Source organism: Girardinichthys multiradiatus, chromosome 10, assembly GCF_021462225.1.
Source record: "Girardinichthys multiradiatus isolate DD_20200921_A chromosome 10, DD_fGirMul_XY1, whole genome shotgun sequence".
Taxonomy (NCBI): Eukaryota; Metazoa; Chordata; class Actinopteri; order Cyprinodontiformes; family Goodeidae; genus Girardinichthys; species Girardinichthys multiradiatus.
Genome location: NC_061803.1, coordinates 36,638,757 through 36,658,990, shown reverse-complemented (window position 1 = coordinate 36,658,990; position 20,234 = coordinate 36,638,757). Strand labels below are relative to the sequence as shown.

At 41.7% G+C, this 20,234-nt stretch overlaps 1 protein-coding gene across 1 annotated transcript in view; it reads left to right on the top strand.

The window, feature by feature from the left end:
• mtr (5-methyltetrahydrofolate-homocysteine methyltransferase) overlaps positions 1 to 20,234 on the top strand; it is a 61,821-nt gene that overhangs the window by 31,603 nt on the left and 9,984 nt on the right. The window contains exons 16-31 of the mRNA XM_047377295.1: positions 397 to 576; positions 2,163 to 2,279; positions 3,350 to 3,490; positions 3,571 to 3,660; positions 4,056 to 4,208; positions 8,729 to 8,836; positions 9,458 to 9,558; positions 11,400 to 11,467; positions 12,936 to 13,056; positions 13,185 to 13,266; positions 15,213 to 15,311; positions 15,447 to 15,522; positions 15,659 to 15,814; positions 18,178 to 18,377; positions 18,534 to 18,734; positions 19,004 to 19,196. Coding sequence (XP_047233251.1) covers positions 397 to 576; positions 2,163 to 2,279; positions 3,350 to 3,490; positions 3,571 to 3,660; positions 4,056 to 4,208; positions 8,729 to 8,836; positions 9,458 to 9,558; positions 11,400 to 11,467; positions 12,936 to 13,056; positions 13,185 to 13,266; positions 15,213 to 15,311; positions 15,447 to 15,522; positions 15,659 to 15,814; positions 18,178 to 18,377; positions 18,534 to 18,734; positions 19,004 to 19,196 — 2,086 coding nt within the window. The remainder of the gene's footprint in view (positions 1 to 396; positions 577 to 2,162; positions 2,280 to 3,349; positions 3,491 to 3,570; positions 3,661 to 4,055; positions 4,209 to 8,728; positions 8,837 to 9,457; positions 9,559 to 11,399; positions 11,468 to 12,935; positions 13,057 to 13,184; positions 13,267 to 15,212; positions 15,312 to 15,446; positions 15,523 to 15,658; positions 15,815 to 18,177; positions 18,378 to 18,533; positions 18,735 to 19,003; positions 19,197 to 20,234) is intronic.

The following is a 20,234-nucleotide window of genomic DNA, read 5'->3' as shown; positions in this document are numbered from 1 at the left end:
GAATAACACACCTAAACATTACAAGTAACAATGTGTGTGAATACAAATGAATAGAAAGGAAACAATACCTGTAGGGAATAATAGTATGGTTAGCCCTCCTGGACCTCCATTGACCTCACCGTCCTGAAAGCAGCTTCTCATCTGGTTGCCCCAACTGCTCAGTCTAGTCCCTCTCTGGGCAGCCGGCCCAGTCAAAGGTTTTCACCGTTGTACCAAACTTGTATCAAACTGTGACTGCCTTAGCAGTCGAGGAACATACAAGCTGTTTCATTCCTGCTCAAGATTCAGTAGAAGTTAACAGCGCTCATCTTCCTTCCATTTCATTGGTTAAAAGGTTTCTCCAGTAATTAGTAACTGATGGTATAAGGTTGCTAATCAGTGTGCTATGACCTCCAGGCCACAGATACAGAGTGCAAGGTGGACATCTGCTCCCGGGCCTACAAGCTGCTGGTCAGCAAGGTTGGATTTGATCCTAATGACATCATCTTTGACCCGAACATCCTCACCATTGGCACTGGCATGGAGGAACACAGTGACTACGCCGTCAGCTTCATCAGGGCCACCAAGCTTATCAAGGTAACAGAACTGCAGCTGAAACAAGATCCCAGATAAACGTTCTGCAGTAGGGTCGTTCATGTCTGGTCTGCGGAACATACAGTATGTTTCTGGATTCACTGCAGATTATTTGATCCATTTTAGATAAATAGATGGAGAAAGAACAATACGACATGTAGCAGTGCTAGGTGTCTTCTGCTTCTAACAAAGCAGTATACAGAGGGAAGAACAAGTATTTGATACACTGCTGATTTTGCAAGTTTTCCCACTTACAAAGCATTTAGAAGTCTTTAATTTTTATCATAGGTTCTCTTTAACTGTGAGTGACGGAATCTTAAACAAAAATCCAGAAAATCACATTGTGTAATTTTTAAGTAATTAATTAGCATTTTATTGCATGACGTCAGTATTTGATACATCAGAAAAACAAAATTTTATATTTGGTACAGAAACCTTTGTTTGCAGTTCCAGATATCAGATGTTTTCTGTAGTTCTTGACATGGTTTGCACACACTGCAGCAGTGATTTTAGACCACTCCTCTATACAGATCTTCTCCAGATCCTTCAGGTTTCAGGGCTGTCGCTGAGCAATAAGGACTTTTAGGTCCCTCCAAAGATTTTCGATTGGGTTCAGGTCTGGAGACTGGCTAGGCCATTCCAGGACCTTGAGATGCTTCTTATGGAGCCACTCCTTAGTTGCCCTGGCTGTGTGCTTCGGGTCATTGTCATGCTGGAAGACCCAGCCACGACCCATCTTCAACGCCCTTACTGAGGGAAGGAGGTTGTTGGTTAAGATCTCCTGATACATGACCCCATCCATCCTCCCCTCATTACGGTGCAGTCGTCCTGTCCCCTTTGCAGAAAAGCATCGCCAAAGAATGATGTTTCCACCTCCATGCTTCATGGTAGGGATGGTGTTCTTGGGGTTGTACTCATCCTTCTTCTACTTCCAAACACGGCGTGTGGAGTTTAGCCCAAAAAGCTCTATTTTTGTCTCATCAGACCACATGAACTTCTCCCATTCCTCTTCTGGATCATCCAGATGGTCACTGACAAACTTCAGATGGGTCTGGACATGCGCTGGCTTGAGCAGGGGGACCTTGCTTCTGCTGCAGGATTTTAATCCATGACAGCATAGTATGTTACTAATGGTCTGCTTTGAGACTGTGGTCCCAGCTCTCTTCAGGTCATTCACTAGGTCCTGCTGTGTAGTTCTGGGCTGATCCCTCACCTTCCTCATGATCATTGATGCCCTACGAGGTGAGATCTTCCATGGAGCCCCAGACTGAGGGAGATTGACTGTCATCTTGAACTTCTTCCATTTTCTTAGAATTGCACCAACAGTTGTTTTCTTCTCACCAAGCTGCTTGGTTATTTTCCTGTAGCCCATCCCAGCCTCCCAGCCAGGAGAGGTTGGAGTTTGTTTGACTGAGTGTGTGGACAGGTGTCTTCTATACAGATAACAAGTTCAAACAGGTTCAGTCAACACAGGTAATGAGTGGAGAACAGGAGGGCTTCTTAAAGAAGCTGATGTTTATTGCTAAGATCATTAGAAGGTAATTGTGATTAAAACCCTGTGTCCTGTTCCTGCATATGTCTGTGATCAGGAGACACTACCGGGAGCCAGAGTTAGTGGAGGTTTGTCCAACCTGTCCTTCTCCTTCAGAGGTATGGAGGTCATCAGAGAAGCTATGCATGGAGCATTTCTCTATCATGCTATCAAGGTAACTATGGGTATGGCCTTACATCCACACACCCAGACACAGCTGCCTTTTTATCTTCTTAAATCACGCCATTTCCTGTGGACTCCAAAGTAGAGGCACAAAGGGTTGTTATGGTCAAAACATCCTGTTGGCAGCTGCAGCTCAGGAGAAACACTAATCCTCCTTGGATCAGGAGTCTCAGCTTCTAACTCAACATTGATCTGGAAATGTGTTTATGTTGGACTTTATGCAAGTTACAACAAACAGCTTCATACAGTGCCCTACAAAAATATTCACTGATCATGAAAAACTGTGATGTTTTTTATTGGGATTTTATTTGAGAGACCAACAGTTGCACTGAAGGGTACAGATAAAGGTAAATCATACATGATTTTACCACTGAAGATGTAAAAAGAACATGTGTGATCAGTTCTCCTGGTTCAGTACAATCTAAAACCACCTGTTGTTGCAGGTACACCTACAGGTTCTCTGGGGTATGTCTCTACCACCCCATCACAGCAGGAAAGTGAACTTCTGCCCATTGTTCTTTGGAAAATAGTTGAAGCTTACACTGGCTGGATGGAGAGCCTATGTTAACATCAGCCTTCAAGTCTTGCCACTTGATCTACATATGGACTTTGACTGGGCCATTCTTACATATACTTTGTCAAACTTTTTAGGTTGAGTTTCCGTTTAGAGAGAAACAATTTCCCAGCCACTCCTACCTCAACGAAGTAAGGAAAATGTGATCAAATTTAATTCTAATTAAATCAAAACCATGTAGGAGACCTAACTTCACAAGGTGGTCTCTCATATCAGAGCCCATTAAATTAGATAGAAGTAGGTGTTGTAACAAGATAAAGTCCACGGGGATGAATACTTGCAGTGAGTAGAAGTTACATGTGATTTAAAGGGGTTCTGTTCTCTGGGAGTCTCTTGAGCTCCTTTGTTCTGTCTCCTCCCTCTTTTCTCCATTCTGCTTCAGGTGTTTTATGTGAATCTCTAGTAAGATTCAAATGAATTATACACCGTTTGATAGAACATCTCACTTTGACGCTAACATAGATCTGATTCCCCGTGTGCTGTCTCAGGATGGGATGGATATGGGGATTGTGAATGCTGGAAACCTTCCTGTTTATGATGACATTGATAAGGAGCTGCTGTTACTGTGTGAGAACCTCATCTGGAACAGAGATGTGGAGGCTACAGATAAACTGCTGGTCTATGCACAGGTAAATAAAAACCTCCTGGAGATCAGACCTCTGGGCTGTGGTTGCTTTGGTTGGATTAACAGATTCTGACTTGTTAACAGAATAAAGGGAAAGGAGGGAAGAAGGTGATTCAGACAGACGAATGGAGAACAGCATCGGTAGAAGGAAGGTTGGAATATGCTCTTATCAAGGTAAAAACCTTTCACCCCACGTGTTGTTCAGCTTTTAAACAAACCAGTCTCTCTGACTGTTAGTGTTTATTTGGTTATGGATAAATATAATTTCTCTGTCACATATGAGCTCTATAAACCCCAGACTCTCATGTTTCTCCATTCTTGGTGGTTTTGTTCAGCATAACTTTAAATTTGCTTGCCCTTTTCCATAAAGCTAGTCTTCATACAGCTGAGCCATGAGTGGTAATGGCTTCCAATGAGATTTGCAGAGGTTTAATAGTCATCGTCATTCTGAATAATTCATACCTCAGCACATTACAGTATGTTACAAAGAAGTAACACTGATCTATATTCAGCTTTAAGTGATTAGTTTTCCTAGTTTGAACTTTGCTGTTGTTCTGTGTTCCGGTCAGGGAATAGACAAACATGTGGTGGAGGATGTTGAGGAGTGCCGGGGTCATGTAGATCGCTACAAGCGACCTCTTCACATCATTGAGGGTCCCCTGATGAATGGCATGAAGGTGGTGGGGGATTTGTTCGGAGCTGGGAAGATGTTTCTGCCACAGGTGCCCCCGTTATTCACTCTTATTCACTCTTATTCAATGTTTGTTATATGGTGACTCATGTTTGGTTTTAAAAACAAAATCTCACTGGTCACTTTATTAAGTACACATGTTCAGTTGTTTCAGTTGTTAACACCGATGGTGAATCAGTCAATCACACTAGCTCATAGATGTTAGAGTATGGAGAACCAAAGTCCCGATCACTCGACTGTCAGGTGGTCCATGTAGTGTTTCTGGAACTCATTGGTGGTCAGCTTCAAATCGTAGAAAAGAAGGGAAATACCTTTAATTTTTGGTAACTTCTGATTAATAAACTCATCTGTTTCATTAATATTATTTGTCTTATTAACAAGTTGCTGCCATCTTGGCTGATTGTTGCTAGTTTGTAGCAGATGAAGGCACACAATAATAATAATGTCTTTATAAAAATAAATTCTTATATTCACCTTCAGCAGAGAAACACAGAGGTTTATAATCTGAAAGTAACTTTAGTTGCAGGAATCAGAAATACATCAAATGTTGAGTAATGATCTATATTCTAGACTTCATTTTGTTTGTCAGTGTATGAATTAGTATATTCATAAATAAAAGTGAATATGTGATTATATAAGATTATTTCAGAATTATTAATTATCATGCTTATCTATATAACTTTCTCATTATAAATCGGGCATTGTTTGTACATTATTAGATCGGTCTTTAAACTGTAATTCTCTTAATTCTGGCTCTGAGAAAAAGTTTGGATTCTCTGTTTTTCAAATATGAGAAATGACATAAAAACATATTTAAATATGTTTTTAAGGAGCATATCAATTGTAGATAACTTTGTGATTTTAACGCACAGTTGTTTATTGCAAAAAAAGTTACATAAAAAAATAACTGAACCATTGGAGTTGATGGAGATGATGCCACTCTCTCACAAGAGGCAAACTACCTTTAGTCATCTAGACGTGATGAAGATTGTTGAAGTTCAAAGTGAGCATCAGAATGACGAAGAGAGGGGATTATAGTGGCTTTGAACGTGGCATGGTTGTTGGTACCAGCTGGATGGCTTGAGTATTTCAGAAACTGCTAATCTACTTGGGTTTTCACACTCAACCATCTCTCAGGTTTACAAATCATGATACAAATAGGAGAACATGTTCTTGGAGCAGCAGTTATGTGGACAAACATGCTTTGTTGAAACCGTAGGGGAGAACATCATCTCTGTAGGTACACCAGGTGGAACCTTGAAGGAGATGGACTACAGCAGCAGAAGACCACACCAGGTGCTGCTCCTTTCAGCTAACTTCAGGAAACTGAGGAGGACAAATACAGATTGGAAAAATTAAAGCAACTCAAAGTATTTGCTTGGTTTATAGCTAAAATGTGACTGATGGTGGTTCCACTTCAGAATTGGTATCTATAGCCACTCTTTGCAATAATCTGACTGAGGAAGTCAGACCTTTGCAGAACAATAGAGGAGACAGAGCAACACCTTGGTATATCCCGCACTTGATGGTAATTTGGGCAGTTGGTTTCAAATTAGCTTCCAGATTTCCACTTGGCATGGACCTTTCTATGATAGATGTAGGTGTCCTGTTGATGTGCTACAGCATCAAGCACTCCAGGATCCATGGGCCTGTTCTTAGAGCTGGATGGTGTTGCTCTCCAGTCTCTAGAGCCTCTGGTAGGGACAGGTTGCAGTGTCTTTGAAGGCGTTCCCTCTACATTGCACCATAGCTGGCTAAAATTTATCTGTTGCCTTAATCTTTGCTTCCAGCCTCCACATCCATGGGGGGCACTGCTCCTTACTTTTGTTGTGTAAATTGTTGCCTGCTTAGCAATACAGGTCCTTCTCAAAATATTAGCATATTGTGATAAAGTTCATTATTTTCCATAATGTCATGATGAAAATTTAACATTCATATATTTTAGATTCATTGCACACTAACTGAAATATTTCAGGTCTTTTATTGTCTTAATACTGATGATTTTGGCATACAGCTCATGAAAACCCAAAATTCCTATCTCATAAAATTAGCATATTTCATCCGACCAATAAAAGAAAAGTGTTTTTAATACAAAAAACGTCAACCTTCAAATAATCATGTACAGTTATGCACTCAATACTTGGTCGGGAATCCTTTTACAGAAATGACTGCTTCAATGCGGAGTGGCATGGAGGCAATCAGCCTGTGGCACTGCTGAGGTCTTATGGAGGCCCAGGATGCTTCGATAGCGGCCTTTAGCTCATCCAGAGTGTTGGGTCTTGAGTCTCTCAACGTTCTCTTCACAATATCCCACAGATTCTCTATGGGGTTCAGGTCAGGAGAGTTGGCAGGCCAATTGAGCACAGTGATACCATGGTCAGTAAACCATTTACCAGTGGTTTTGGCACTGTGAGCAGGTGCCAGGTCGTGCTGAAAAATGAAATCTTCATCTCCATAAAGCTTTTCAGCAGATGGAAGCATGAAGTGCTCCAAAATCTCCTGATAGCTAGCTGCATTTACCCTGCCCTTGATAAAACACAGTGGACCAACACCAGCAGCTGACACGGCACCCCAGACCATCACTGACTGTGGGTACTTGACACTGGACTTCTGGCATTTTGGCATTTCCTTCTCCCCAGTCTTCCTCCAGACTCTGGCACCTTGATTTCCGAATGACATGCAGAGTTTGCTTTCATCCGAAAAAAGTACTTTGGACCACTGAGCAACAGTCCAGTGCTGCTTCTCTGTAGCCCAGGTCAGGCGCTTCTGCTGCTGTTTCTGGTTCAAAAGTGGCTTGACCTGGGGAATGCGGCACCTGTAGCCCATTTCCTGCACACGCCTGTGCACGGTGGCTCTGGATGTTTCTACTCCAGACTCAGTCCACTGCTTCCGCAGGTCCCCCAAGGTCTGGAATCGGCCCTTCTCCACAATCTTCCTCAGGGTCCGGTCACCTCTTCTCGTTGTGCAGCGTTTTCTGCCACACTTTTTCCTTCCCACAGACTTCCCACTGAGGTGCCTTGATACAGCACTCTGGGAACAGCCTATTCGTTCAGAAATGTCTTTCTGTGTCTTACCCTCTTGTTTGAGGGTGTCAATAGTGGCCTTCTGGACAGCAGTCAGGTCGGCAGTCTTACCCATGATTGGGGTTTTGAGTGATGAACCAGGCTGGGAGTTTTAAAGACCTCAGGAATCTTTTGCAGGTGTTTAGAGTTAACTCGTTGATTCAGATGATTAGGTTCATAGCTCGTTTAGAGACCCTTTTAATGATATGCTAATTTTGTGAGATAGGAATTTTGGGTTTTCATGAGCTGTATGCCACAATCATCCGTATTAAGACAATAAAAGACCTGAAATATTTCAGTTAGTGTGCAATGAATCTAAAATATATGAATGTTAAATTTTCATCATGACATTATGGAAAATAATGAACTTTATCACAATATGCTAATATTTTGAGAAGGACCAGTATGTAGGTATTGTCCGTAGTGCTTCGTTAATATTTACCAGTAGATTTACAGAAGGTACTTCATTATTTTCCTTGGCAGACCGTGTAGGTCCAGAGTTCCAAGTTGAGTCATCAGCTGCCCTTGTATTCAGCTTGGCTGGACATCTCAATGGGGCTTGGTAACCAATTTCAGATGGAGATGATGATGCATCCCCCCTGAGCTGATGTCCTTCCTCCCCCTTGCTTAAGCATCTTTGTTGTATCTCATGCAGTGAGAATGTGTGCCATTCCCAGCATACCATATGATGTGAAGTTAGGGCAGTATTAGTGTAGAAGAGGAGAAGAAAACAAAGTCAGAATGCAAATTTGAAGATGAAGAGTTTGAAAATGTCTCGTGGGGCAATGTGGAGTAGTAAAGAGGTGCAGGTGCACAGCTACATTTGAACACCAAAGTAGCTACAGAAACCACAATGAGGCGAACTTTCCTCTTCATGCTTTCTTTCTTCTTGATCAACAAAACACTGGAGCAATACTGCTCCCAGGAACAATCTGTTGCAGATGCATGGCGTTGTTTGGTCTGGTCTGAAAATCTCTGCGTGAAAGCAAACCACGCCACCTGAAGGTGTGATCACTGGATTGACCCCTGGACCGGAGCAGTAGTGTGCATGCTATTTTTCTCTGAGCTCACTGGAGGTTATCTTAAGCAGTCTTTGAACCCATGACCCCTAGATATCTGAATCAAACTGGACATTGCAGTGCTGGCAGCAAACATTCTTCTGTCCAAGCAACAAAGCAGAGGGTCTGCTGCAGATTTCCTGATTCTGTAATAAAAGCAGACAACAGCACCCATCAGCCAGCAAAGCACTTGGTTACCATGGAGACTGAACCCAGACTGGTGGACATATATTATTACATAAAATTACTTGATTTAGCAGTACAGTGTGGTGTAGTAAATATAAGCCTAACATCAGTTAGTAGGTTATTCGGTTTAATTAAATTTACCAGTGTCCAAAACGTTGGAAAATACTTAATTATTTTTATTCTTTTATCAGTATTTTAAAATAAACAGTTGCTCCAAACTGGAACAATCCGTTTTGTGTTTGCAGGTAATTAAGTCGGCTCGTGTGATGAAGAAGGCAGTTGGTTATCTGATTCCCTTCATGGAGACGGAGAGAGAGGAGATGATGGCAGCATCAGGATCAGCTGAGGAGATGGTCAGGAGTTAACACTTTTGTTATTTATTGGGGAAAGCTAGAAAAGCCTAAACACAACATAATGATATGTTTTCTATGTCTTCTGCACAATTTGGACACTTTTGTACACCCAAGCTGTTTCAGCTGTATAAAACATATTATTTAGTTTATTTTGAAAACCTTGGTATTTTTATACACTGTGGCGTTGAGTAAAATGGTTCTGCAGATAAATCACATAGTTCATAAAACTCAGGGGAGGAGAGAAACATTTGGTGGGTACCATGAAACCAAACAGGAAGCCTTACCTATTGCAATGGCGGACTCTGACTGTACTAGTTGTTGACAGTGCTCCTCACAGGCCCCACAGGCCTAAAATTCCAACATGCTGAATAGCAGCATGGCTCCTTCTCACGTCCTTCAATTCTCATCCTTATTTTTAAACTCCCATAGTTTATTTGCGCAACATGTCTTGAGCCACACAAGCCTCATATTTCCAGCTGCTGAAGGGCATCTAAAACATAAGACTTCACTCAATGTGTAAAGAAAGAAAACCAAAGTTCATAAAGGTCAACAATAACTGACCCTTTATCCCCCAGAAATGTTTCAGGAAAAAGTCCCTGATTGTTTCCTCTCTGTCTACAGGATCCCTATCAAGGCACCATTGTTCTGGCTACAGTAAAAGGAGACGTCCACGATATTGGCAAGAACATTGTAGGTGTGGTACTGGGTTGCAACAACTTCAGGTAAATCCAGTTTTAATCTTTTCAAGTTTTCTTCTCATTTTTTTATGTTATAGGAAGTTGTGAAACCTAAAGTAATATCATCAACCTTAACTTAGTTGTTAATAACAATCTTTTTATGGCATTCGGATCAACAACTCATGTAACAGATTAGGGTTACTATTAACCTGAACAACTATTTCAATCAGAATCAGTCTAATCGGTTCAATCAATCCATAAAGTAGAAGCCACATACAGGGGAAAAATATTCAGATTCCAGATGGAAAGACCTGGTTTGGATTTAAAACCAGGACCTCCTCGCAGTTAACCAGTACTCCACCATCCATCCCTTCACTTTGACATTGTGATTAGTAGCTTATTTTCTTAAAGAACAAGGTTTCTGTAGGACCACCTTTGGATTCAGTGTAAATTTAACTCATTTGAAACTTTAATATCAAAACGTTTTCCATGGATCCTTTATAAAACAACAAAAAAGCTTTCATTTCTATGGCATTGTCATGGAGACGAAATACACGGGTAACGGCAAAGCTATGTTTCAGGTGTAGCGTTTATAAGCACTTATTAAATCTGACATTAATTATTTTACTCTCCTATTAAATGTTTAATTATTATACATTTAAAGCCCAGGAGTTCAATTTATTTAAACTGGTATAATAAGCAGAGTACATAAAACCCCACCCAAAGTGTACATTCATTATTAATCAAGCTAGTATCTATATACCGACAAGAAATATAAGTAATAAACCAAATTAGCACAGAAATAGGGACAAACTATGAAGAAAGAACAGTACGTCTCATAAGAATGAAGGAAATAAGGAACTTCCTGCAGTCTTCAACTTAGTCGTCAGTTAGTCAAAGCGTTAAGACCAAAAGGCTTTTTCTCCCTTATCAGGACTCATAAAACCTTGCATGAACAGATCTCCACTTATCTGATTGCTGTCCTATCTGATAAAAGAGGAGAAGGAGAGGAAGTTGGAAGTTCCAGTCAGCAGAGAGACATTGAATTCCTCCGCCTCGTGTTTGTAGAACTTCAGCTCTTGCTTTGTGAATCTCAGAATCTCAGCCTGTAGGAAGGACAGCAGTTTAACTCTCTGATGAAAGATTCACCGCCCCTCACCCTTATTCCTGGTCCAGGTTAATCTGAGAAATGAGAGGCGTCAACAGGTCTTTGACCCAGAGACTTGGATGTCTGGCTGGAATCCTGGCTAAGACCCTTTGCATTATAACAGCAGATAAATAAAAAGTAACTCAAGCAAAAAAGTCAATAATTTTTTTTTTGTTGAAGGTTTGTGGAGAAAAGTCTTAGTAGGTCAGCAAGCGGAAAATCGGGTGATTGACAAAAGCAAACAAAGGAATTTTGAGAGTGAAACCCAGATGGTCAGACTTCAGAACTTGATGACATGAATGGCAAAGCTTACACATCTTTCTTCCTCTGGGGTTTTTGATGTCGTGTTGTCATGTCTGGATTCTTAAGTCCTTCCCGGAGCTTCCTTCCACAACTTGAATGACACGTCCTGGAAATAAAATAGAAACATCCTTTATTGTCCCTCTCTGTCTCTGCAGCAACGTGACAGGCAGATGGTGTGTAAATCAGGACATGTATAGAGGAGAGGTACAAATAATGAAACAAAATTATTTAAACTGTAGTTTCCTTAATTAGAAAGGAAGAAATGGTAGTACACATCTTCTCTGGAATAGATGCATCATAGTGTTCAGATATGTTCATAATCTGCAATAAATTTGTCTTTGGCTGGTCTATACATAAAAATCTAAAACAGATGGCTCTACTTCAGTCAGATGTTCAGTAGATGAGGATTAACCAGCTTGTGTTTGCTCTGTTGCAGGGTGATTGACCTAGGTGTGATGGTTTCCTGTGATCGAATTCTCAGAGAGGCTGTAACACATAAAGCTGGTATGACTAAACCTAACCGCATGGCAAACTTGCTGTGTAGCTGTATATATCATTAAAAGCAGAACTGTATAAGAGAATTGACTTACAACAAAAAAATTGCCCATAAGTTCTCATCAGCTCTAAGAAATGAACTGACAGATGTTATGAACACTGGCAAAATTAAATTACACTGGACATATGTAAAGGTCATGTGACCCTACTGCACTGCTTACAATATTGGATTGTATGGATAAGGGGGAAACACCGGGGACCCCCTGCCTGTAGGGTGCAGCAGAGACCCGTTTGGATGGAGAACAAGCTGGACAGGTGGACCTGCATTGGACCCCATTTCAGGTCACTGGGGGCATAAGATGTGGCCCACAAATAGCTGTAGCCGTGGCTAAATATGGTGGCCCCAAAATATGGGGTCCCAGAGGGGCCAAAAGCGAACTTTACTTTTTTCATTTGGTGCGGTTTGTTTTCACATTGTACTTTTTGCAAGTGAACTATTACTTGTAAACAAAGCCACGCGGGTGACGATCATTGGACTGAAATGAAGGGGGCGGGACAGAGCACAGACCAGGACATTTAGGAAAACAGCTGTAGACGTGCTGCGTGCAGCACCTCTGTTCTGCATATTTGTGCCGTTATTACAGCTGCAATATTATTGTGAGGGTGAAGAGCAGCTCAGTCAACAGACTTTGAGACGTTCCATTTATAATGTTGGAAGCCCGTCGGAGAATGCGTGCTGAAGACCGACGTTCTCTACATGCCTTGTCCCACAACAAGCCAGTAGCGTTGCTAAGCAACACACAGCTTATCAGGTATGACTACCTTACAACACACACCTTTGCTACCGGCTACGGTGGCTTCTTATGTCCAAAGAGACGTACGCTTTTTGTAGTTGGTTCGGATTGGGGCCGGTTTGTATTCAGACCATAAGCAAACCGCACCGTTTGGAAGCGGACCGAGACCACCTCAGAAAGTGGGTCTCAGTCCGGTTGCTTGGTCCGGACCAGGGTTCGCTTGAGTGTATTCACACCTGCACAAAAGGTCCGGACCAAGGGGGGAAACAAACTCTGGTCCGTTTAAAGCGGACCAAAAGTGGCAAATGTGAATACACCCTAAATCATCCACGGCCGCTTCCAGCTTATTCTCGACCTCAGAAGATCGGGTGGTGTGAATAGCTGTGGGATCCTCACAGTTTGAGATGCGGCTCTCGGCTTCTGCAACCCATCTTTCCTGCCTAGTGATTTTAGATAAACAGGCCTCGAGCTCGAGATAATTTTTACTTTTTAAAGGAATTGAGATTTAATAATTCATCATATTTTGCTAAGCAAAATGGTCCTTAAACAGAATTAGAATGGTGAAACTAAACCCTTACAGACATGCTTGTATTTGACATCAGTGAAACATCCTCATTATCTGCCCGGCTGAAGACTCTACTATATATATTCTGAGCAGATAGATCTTTGTTTGTTTGGAGCAGATATCATTGGCTTGTCGGGCCTCATCACTCCCTCTTTGGATGAGATGATCTATGTGGCGAGAGAAATGGAGCGACTTGGAATGACAACACCTTTGCTGATTGGAGGTGCCACCACATCAAAGTAACTTAACCATGCACCTACACACAGTATATTTTTGAAGACAACTGTAATTTTAATATTGTTATAACTCAAAGAAGTGTGTTACAGTGCTGTTTGGATGATTAGTGTTGCTTTTGTTCATTGTGTAGGACACATACAGCTGTGAAGATTGCTCCATGCTACAGTTCTCCTGTTGTCCATGTCCTCGATGCTTCCAGGAGTGTGGTAGTGGTAAGATCTTTCATCATAAAATCAGGAATCACTCCTGGGTTATGTGACAGCGTCTCATTTAGCTCGCTAAAGCCGCCGTCACACCGGTTCTTCTCCTGCCATGCATGGTGTTTCTGAAACACTTTTAACATGGGACCAAACAGAATCAAATGAGAAGCATGCTGGGAAGTAATCCTGCCATGTATCTGAAGTGTGTGTGTTGCTTATGCTGCTTTGCATATAGTGTGTATTAAGATGAATACAACGTAGTACTGTTTCAGGACAGAATCAGTCCATTTCTGCCAAGACATCAAAGCCTTGACTTGTTCTTTTAGCACCATTAATGATCACCTGCCCATCCTGGACTGAATTAAAAGGCTCTATCCACTTTCTATACCTCCAAATAAATGTTAGCTTAATTTATCAGTCAATCTTGCAGACAGTACATCTTCAGTCTGCAGCATGAGATCAATGTCTCCTGTAAATGAGGACTTGTCTCAATGAGTCTACCTGTAGAAATAAAGGTTTAATAATAATAATAATAAGGAATGCTACCATCTGCTTATTGCTGAAAGGTTGCTTTGGTTCAAAGATCTGGTTCAGCCTGGTTTTAATGTTGCTGACAAGCATGTGGATCAGATCTTCTCAGGTGAATCATAGCTGGGTGAAGAAAACTAAATGTAAAATGCATTAAAAGGGGCTGGAATTGTATTTTCTCCAAACTGCTGTCTATTATCTGCATTGATTTGACTGCGTTTTTATGGTTGGCAATTTTAATGTTCATATTTATGATGTTAAAAATTTAACAAGCTCCCAGACCTAATTATTACCTGACCTGTAGACATAATAACTACTTTAAATATAACCTCTGTAACAGATGAAATATCTCAAAAAGCACCAAACAAAAAACATAAAAACAAAGTCAGACATCCGTTAGTCTGCAAAGAGTTCCTAAACTATTTCTAAGACTTTGGGACTGTAGAGAACCTGAGTAAGAACCGGGATTCCCAACTCGAGAAAACATGCAGTAGTGGTGAACCTTCCCAGGAGAAACCAATCAACCAAACTTACTCCAAGGGCTCATCGATGGTTCCACCAGAAGGTCACAAAACAAAGCAGAACAACATCTAAAGTTCTGCATGTCTCACTGCCTCAGTAAAGTTCAGAGTTCCAAGATTTGACAAAAAGAAATAGTGACTGAGCAAAATGGCCCCCATGGAAGAGTTCCAAAATCCAGAACCACTGCTGACCAAAAAGAAAACAAAGACCAGTCTCACATTTACCAGAAAACATCTTGATGATCTCCAAGGCTTTGGGAAAATGCTCTGTAGATCCAGAAGACAAAACTGGAATTTTTGGAAGGTTTGGATCATTTTACATCTGGTTTGCAACTAACACAGGATTTCAGAAACAGACCATCATACTGACAGTCAAACATGTTGTCATGGTCTGGAGCTGCTTTGGTTCCTCTAGATCTGGACAACTTGCCATAATTGATGGGATCTACCAGAACAGCCTACAGGAGAAGGTCCAGCCATCATTAAAGGACCTTAAGATCTGTTTTAGCTTTCCACAGAAGATCTGTTCAAAACGCTTTAGGGGATATTTGTTAAACTTCTACAGGATTTGCAAAAAGCTGAGGTTTAATAAGGGACATTAAAGATGCAATGCGTCAGATTTACTGAAATAAATGACAACTAATCCTGTCTAAAGCCATCCTCTGTCTGCTGGCTTCCCACACTGACCATCAGAGACTGCAGCAGCTCCCTGATAACACCTGTGATGCCCACACTAATGCCCACTAGATGCCAGGTCCTTGCAGATTGAATCGTTTACACACCCACCACTGAACTGCACTTGGACCAGATCATGTCTGAATTGAACCGTTCTTTTCCGGTGCTAAATTTGGTGCTTGCATGTTTTGTGTAGAGTCTTAGTTTTCATCCTGTTATGTTCCTGTGTCTCAGTGCTCCCAGCTGCTAGATGAAAAAGTGAGGGAGGAGTACTTGGAGGACGTGAAGGAGGACTATCAGGATGTCAGAGAAGAGCACTATGACTCCCTGAAGGTGAGGGTCTGACCGGTAAAGAAGGGTTTTTCTGGTGCAGGAATCCCTTTTCCCCATTAACTACATATGCATAGTTCCTTGTAATGTAGAACATGTAAATAAATGAAATGCTCCTTCTCCCTATATCCCTTGTAGGACCGTCGGTATCTCTCTCTCTCTGAGGCCAGACAGAAGGCTTTACATGTCGACTGGTTGTCTATGCCTAGACCAGGTAAGATGGCACACAACAGTAAACGTTCAACCAAAAGCATTAATCTGTTTTCCACACACACTCATGATTGTTTCAACACAAACAACAGAGCTGATAGCAGATATGCTCAGTGTGCCTGGTTCTCCATTTGTTGCAGTGCACCCTCAGTTCTTGGGCACTCGAGTGTTTGAGTGTTACGATTTAAACAGCCTGCTGGACTTCATTGACTGGAAGCCGTTCTTCGACGTGTGGCAGCTCAGAGGGAAGTACCCCAACAGAGGATACCCCAAGATTTTCAATGACAAGACTGTTGGTATGAGCTTCTTTTAGGGTTCCCTGTTTTTCAGGCTGCTGTGCTGCTTCTGTCAATAATTGCTATCCATTGCATGACAAATTATAAAAATTAATGGTATTTAAACTTTTTTTATTTTTCCAGATTTTAAGTATAGTTTGATTTTAAACCTTTAAAGCTATACCAACAAGGTCACGAAGAACCCAAATCTATAGAACAACAGTCACAACCACACTCACTTCAGAGGAACGCTGCATGTCACTGTTGTAGAATGTCCTGCAGTGGATGGGGTGCGGCCACATTCATCTTGTAAAACCTGGCAATGGTGTCTGGCGACGCCCAGCAGGGTTAGGGCACCCCACAAGGTAGTCACACCCCTCATGGAGTGGTACCGTACGCCAGTGGGCAGAGGCCGATCCTGTAAGGCATAATATGTAGGTATCACATCAACAATCCAATGCGAGAGCCGCTGTTTAGAGAGGGACAGACCTTATCATGAGCCAGCATAACAAATGAACAGGGAGTCTGTCCGTCGCAGGGCGCTGTTGTACGGAGATACGCCTCCAGCTCCTTGACACAGTCGCAAGTCGCTGCAACAATGAGCCAGTCGTCCAAATAGGGCAGGATTCTCAGCCTCTGCGCCTGCAGGGGGGAGAGTGCCGCCGGAACACACTCTCCCTGAACACTCAGGGAGAAAGCGAAATTCTGAATGGGAGGACCTGTTATAGAAAAAATCATATTTAACAAAGAAGGAGATCGATGATCATCACTCAGTCAGCTTAATTAATTTAGTCTTGTAAGGGAGACAGTTTCCAGCATTTTGATGCATAAACCCTACAAATTGAGTCCAGTCATTAATTCCCACTAAGTATGGAGTCATGACTCTTTATTAAAAATAGATTCATTACTTTTGCTCACTACAAGCCTTTCAATTCTCTTGTCTCTCAAACAGTGTTAAAACTCAGGAAGGGAGGTGCTGAGCATTTCCATGGAAGTTAAGGCGTGTACAAACCTGTGAGCTAGGAGGAACTAACCTCTGATAGGCAGTCTATGGGTGGGCCGTGGGCGGTCCCACGGTTCCTTAGTTCCAACCCATTTTAGTGTACCCTAAATGGAAAAACTGTTAACATGCACCTACCTTCTTAACTCTCCTCAAAACTCAAGGTTTTAATCAATTTAGAATTGGGAAACATTATTCTAAACATGAATTATTGTGTCATGCAACACATGAACATTCATTCATTCATTCCAACAAAAACAAAGACAAAACAGCACAGATAAACAAAAATGGGCAAAATCTCATCTTTGATCAAATTGTAAATATCAAAAGGTTCATCAGAACTCTTGCTGCAGCATTTTGAATCAGCTGAAGGCTTTTAACTGCATTTTGTGGACATCCTGATAGTAAAGAATTACAATAGTCCAGCCTTGAAGTAACAAATGCATGGACTAGTTTTTCAGCGTCACTCCTGGACAGAATATTTCTAATTTTGGCAATGTTCCGGACGTGCTGCTGCTCCCACACATCGAGAGGTGGCTCGGGCATCTGTTTCTGATGCCTCCTGGACCTTCCAGGCTCGTACCCCCGGGATGAGGCCTGGGTCTCCTGGTTGGCCTGGGAATGCCTCTGGCTTCTCCTAAAGGAGCAAGACGAGGTGTCTGGGGAGAGGGAATTCTGGGTGTCGCTACTAAGTCTGCTGCCCCTGCAACCAGGTCCCGGATAAGCGGAAGACGACGAGTACGAATCTGTCTCAGAGAGCAATTTGCATTTTCCACAATGAGCAACACATCATCAGCATATAAACACATGTTGGGGATTCTATCAGGTGTTTGGAGTCCATAAATATTTCTGCTTTGACGAATTGGGGCAGCCAGTGGTTCAATGAATATAGTGAACAGTGAATAAATTGCATGATCTGCAATTAAACCGTCTGCATGAGTGCTCAGCTTTTTCATTGTTTTATTTTACTGTATTAGTGATGTTTGGGTTCAGGTTTGATGTAGAGCTATCAACATACCATATCACTGTTAGGGATAGCCAATTTAGCCTGTTTTGGTCCACCCTAGCTGGTCCATCATCACTGTAACTGATTGTAGAATTCCTAATGTTCCCAAACAACAGATTTGAATGAAACAGACTCCTCAGGCTCTGCCTCTTCTGTTCTGTTTTATTTTATGGCTACATGTTCCACATTTTGAAAGTGTAAGGGAAAAGGAGTACCACACTTTAGTTCCTCTCATAAATGTTCTGCATTTGAATATTTAATGCTCAGAATTCTGTATAGTACACTATAGTACACAGTTACATCGGCAGTATGATTAGACTGTAGGTCAGCAGCAATGCTTCAGTTTTCCTAAATAACTCCCTGATTTTTGTGCTGCAGGTAAGGAAGCTCGCAGAGTTTTTGACGACGCCCAGTTATTGCTCCATCACGTGATTGACAACCACAGTCTGAAGGGGCGGGGCCTGGTGGGCTTCTGGCGTGCTCAGAGTATCGGTGACGACATTAACGTGTACAAAGAGGATGTCACAGTTCACAAAGACACAAAGCCCATCGCCATATTTCATGGCTTACGGCAGCAGGTGAGAACCTGGATCTGGAGTTCATTGCCTTGTTTACATCTGCTCAGTTTCACACACCACCATCTGTAACAGCTTGCCTTTTCTCTAAGGATGGACATGCAGCTGTGATAATAAATGTTAGGATTAGGAATGAAACCATGTGTCTGTGTTCTGCAGGCGGAGAAGGACGGCACTGGCTCAGAACCCTTCCTGTGTGTTTCGGACTTTGTGGCTCCTGTAGACAGCGGCATGGCTGACTACATTGGGATGTTTGCTGTAGGTGTGTTTGGAGCTGAGGAGCTCAGTCAGGAGTTCCAGACCCAGGGAGATGATTACAGCAGCATCATGGTCAAAGCTCTTGCTGATCGCTTAGCTGAGGTAATGTATGCAGGAAGAAACCTTTACACTAAGTAAGACTGTGTGAAAGGGTTAATGATTCACGAGGTGTTGGAGTGATGAATATTGTAGGTGGTACTTCGGATCTTATCGTTGGACCTAGAAATGTTACAGGCAGGATGGCGCAAGGAGCAAGTTGACTGAACACTAGTCACCTTTATATTGTTAGACTAAAAAAGAAACTAAAATGGAAAGGTGGATTTGTTTTTTCTAGTGTTGTGTTTCAGCTTTCTCTCCTGACTCTTCTGCAGGCCTTTGCTGAGGAGCTGCATGCTCGTGTGCGTAAGGAGCTGTGGGGCTACAGCTCTGAGGAGGCTCTGCAGGCCTCAGACCTTCACAGAGTTCGGTACCAAGGCATTCGACCTGCAGCCGGCTACCCCAGCCAGCCCGACCACACAGAGAAGCTCACCATATGGAGTCTGGCCGGTGTACGGGAGAAGACAGGTGAGAACACCAGAAACCTCTAGTTTCTTATTGCAGCCTTGGATCGGTACATCATAACTGAAATATCCTATTGTAAACTGTGTGTGTAACTCCCAAATACCAGCAAAGCAAAAATTGTTCATCATCACCCAATGTTGTTTTAAACAGTGTTTATTAATTAGAAGGGTTATATTAGGACTCTGTGATGGACTAAAGAACTGTCCAGGGTGTATCCTGCTTCCCTCTGGAGATGGGCACCGGCCCCCGGTGAGGACAGTGGGTGGATGGATATTTGGACACAGTTGATAATTTGTCTCTGTTCTTTCTCTGAGGTAGCTCTCTAGCAGGACTTGAAGCCTTCCTAACTGGTTGATAGAACCAGTTTTTAATATAAGCTCAGACATCAGCCAGGACAAATGTTGCAGCGGACTAACGGATCAGAACCATGTTTAGTTTATCTGCTTTCTGCTGGTAGTGCTGCAAAGCTGCTGATGAATCATGTCTGTTTAACTCAGACATGGAAACAAGCATTGATCTGAAGCCACTTTCACAATTATTACAACAATGCAATGAAAAAAATATTTGCCGACTCAGTTAAGTGAAATCAACTGTATCTGTCAAGTTCATAACACTTAATCCAAGCTATTGCTACAACTTTAAGTTGACATAACTGTCTTTAGCAATTACATTAAACTAAAATAGCAGTGACAAAGTCACATGGACTCATTTTAACAAGTTTTAACAAATTGACTTTTTAAGTATTATTTCTAAGTTATTAAAGTCAAGTCTTATTTTTTTACTGTGTATGATTTTTTTTTACAACTATAAATAGTCATTCTTTGATTACAAGTGATGTTGAAATAGTGAGTCTAAATAAGAAACTACTTTTTATGAACAATATTTTTATTCAAGTATGGACATTTTCAAAATTCATACAGAAATATAATTGGAATAAGTTTCCACTAAAAACTGTCATACAAAATTTATTTCTAACTGAAAATTTGTTTTTAAATATTATATCCAATTTCCTAAAGAAGGAAAATAATGAGAAAAATTATC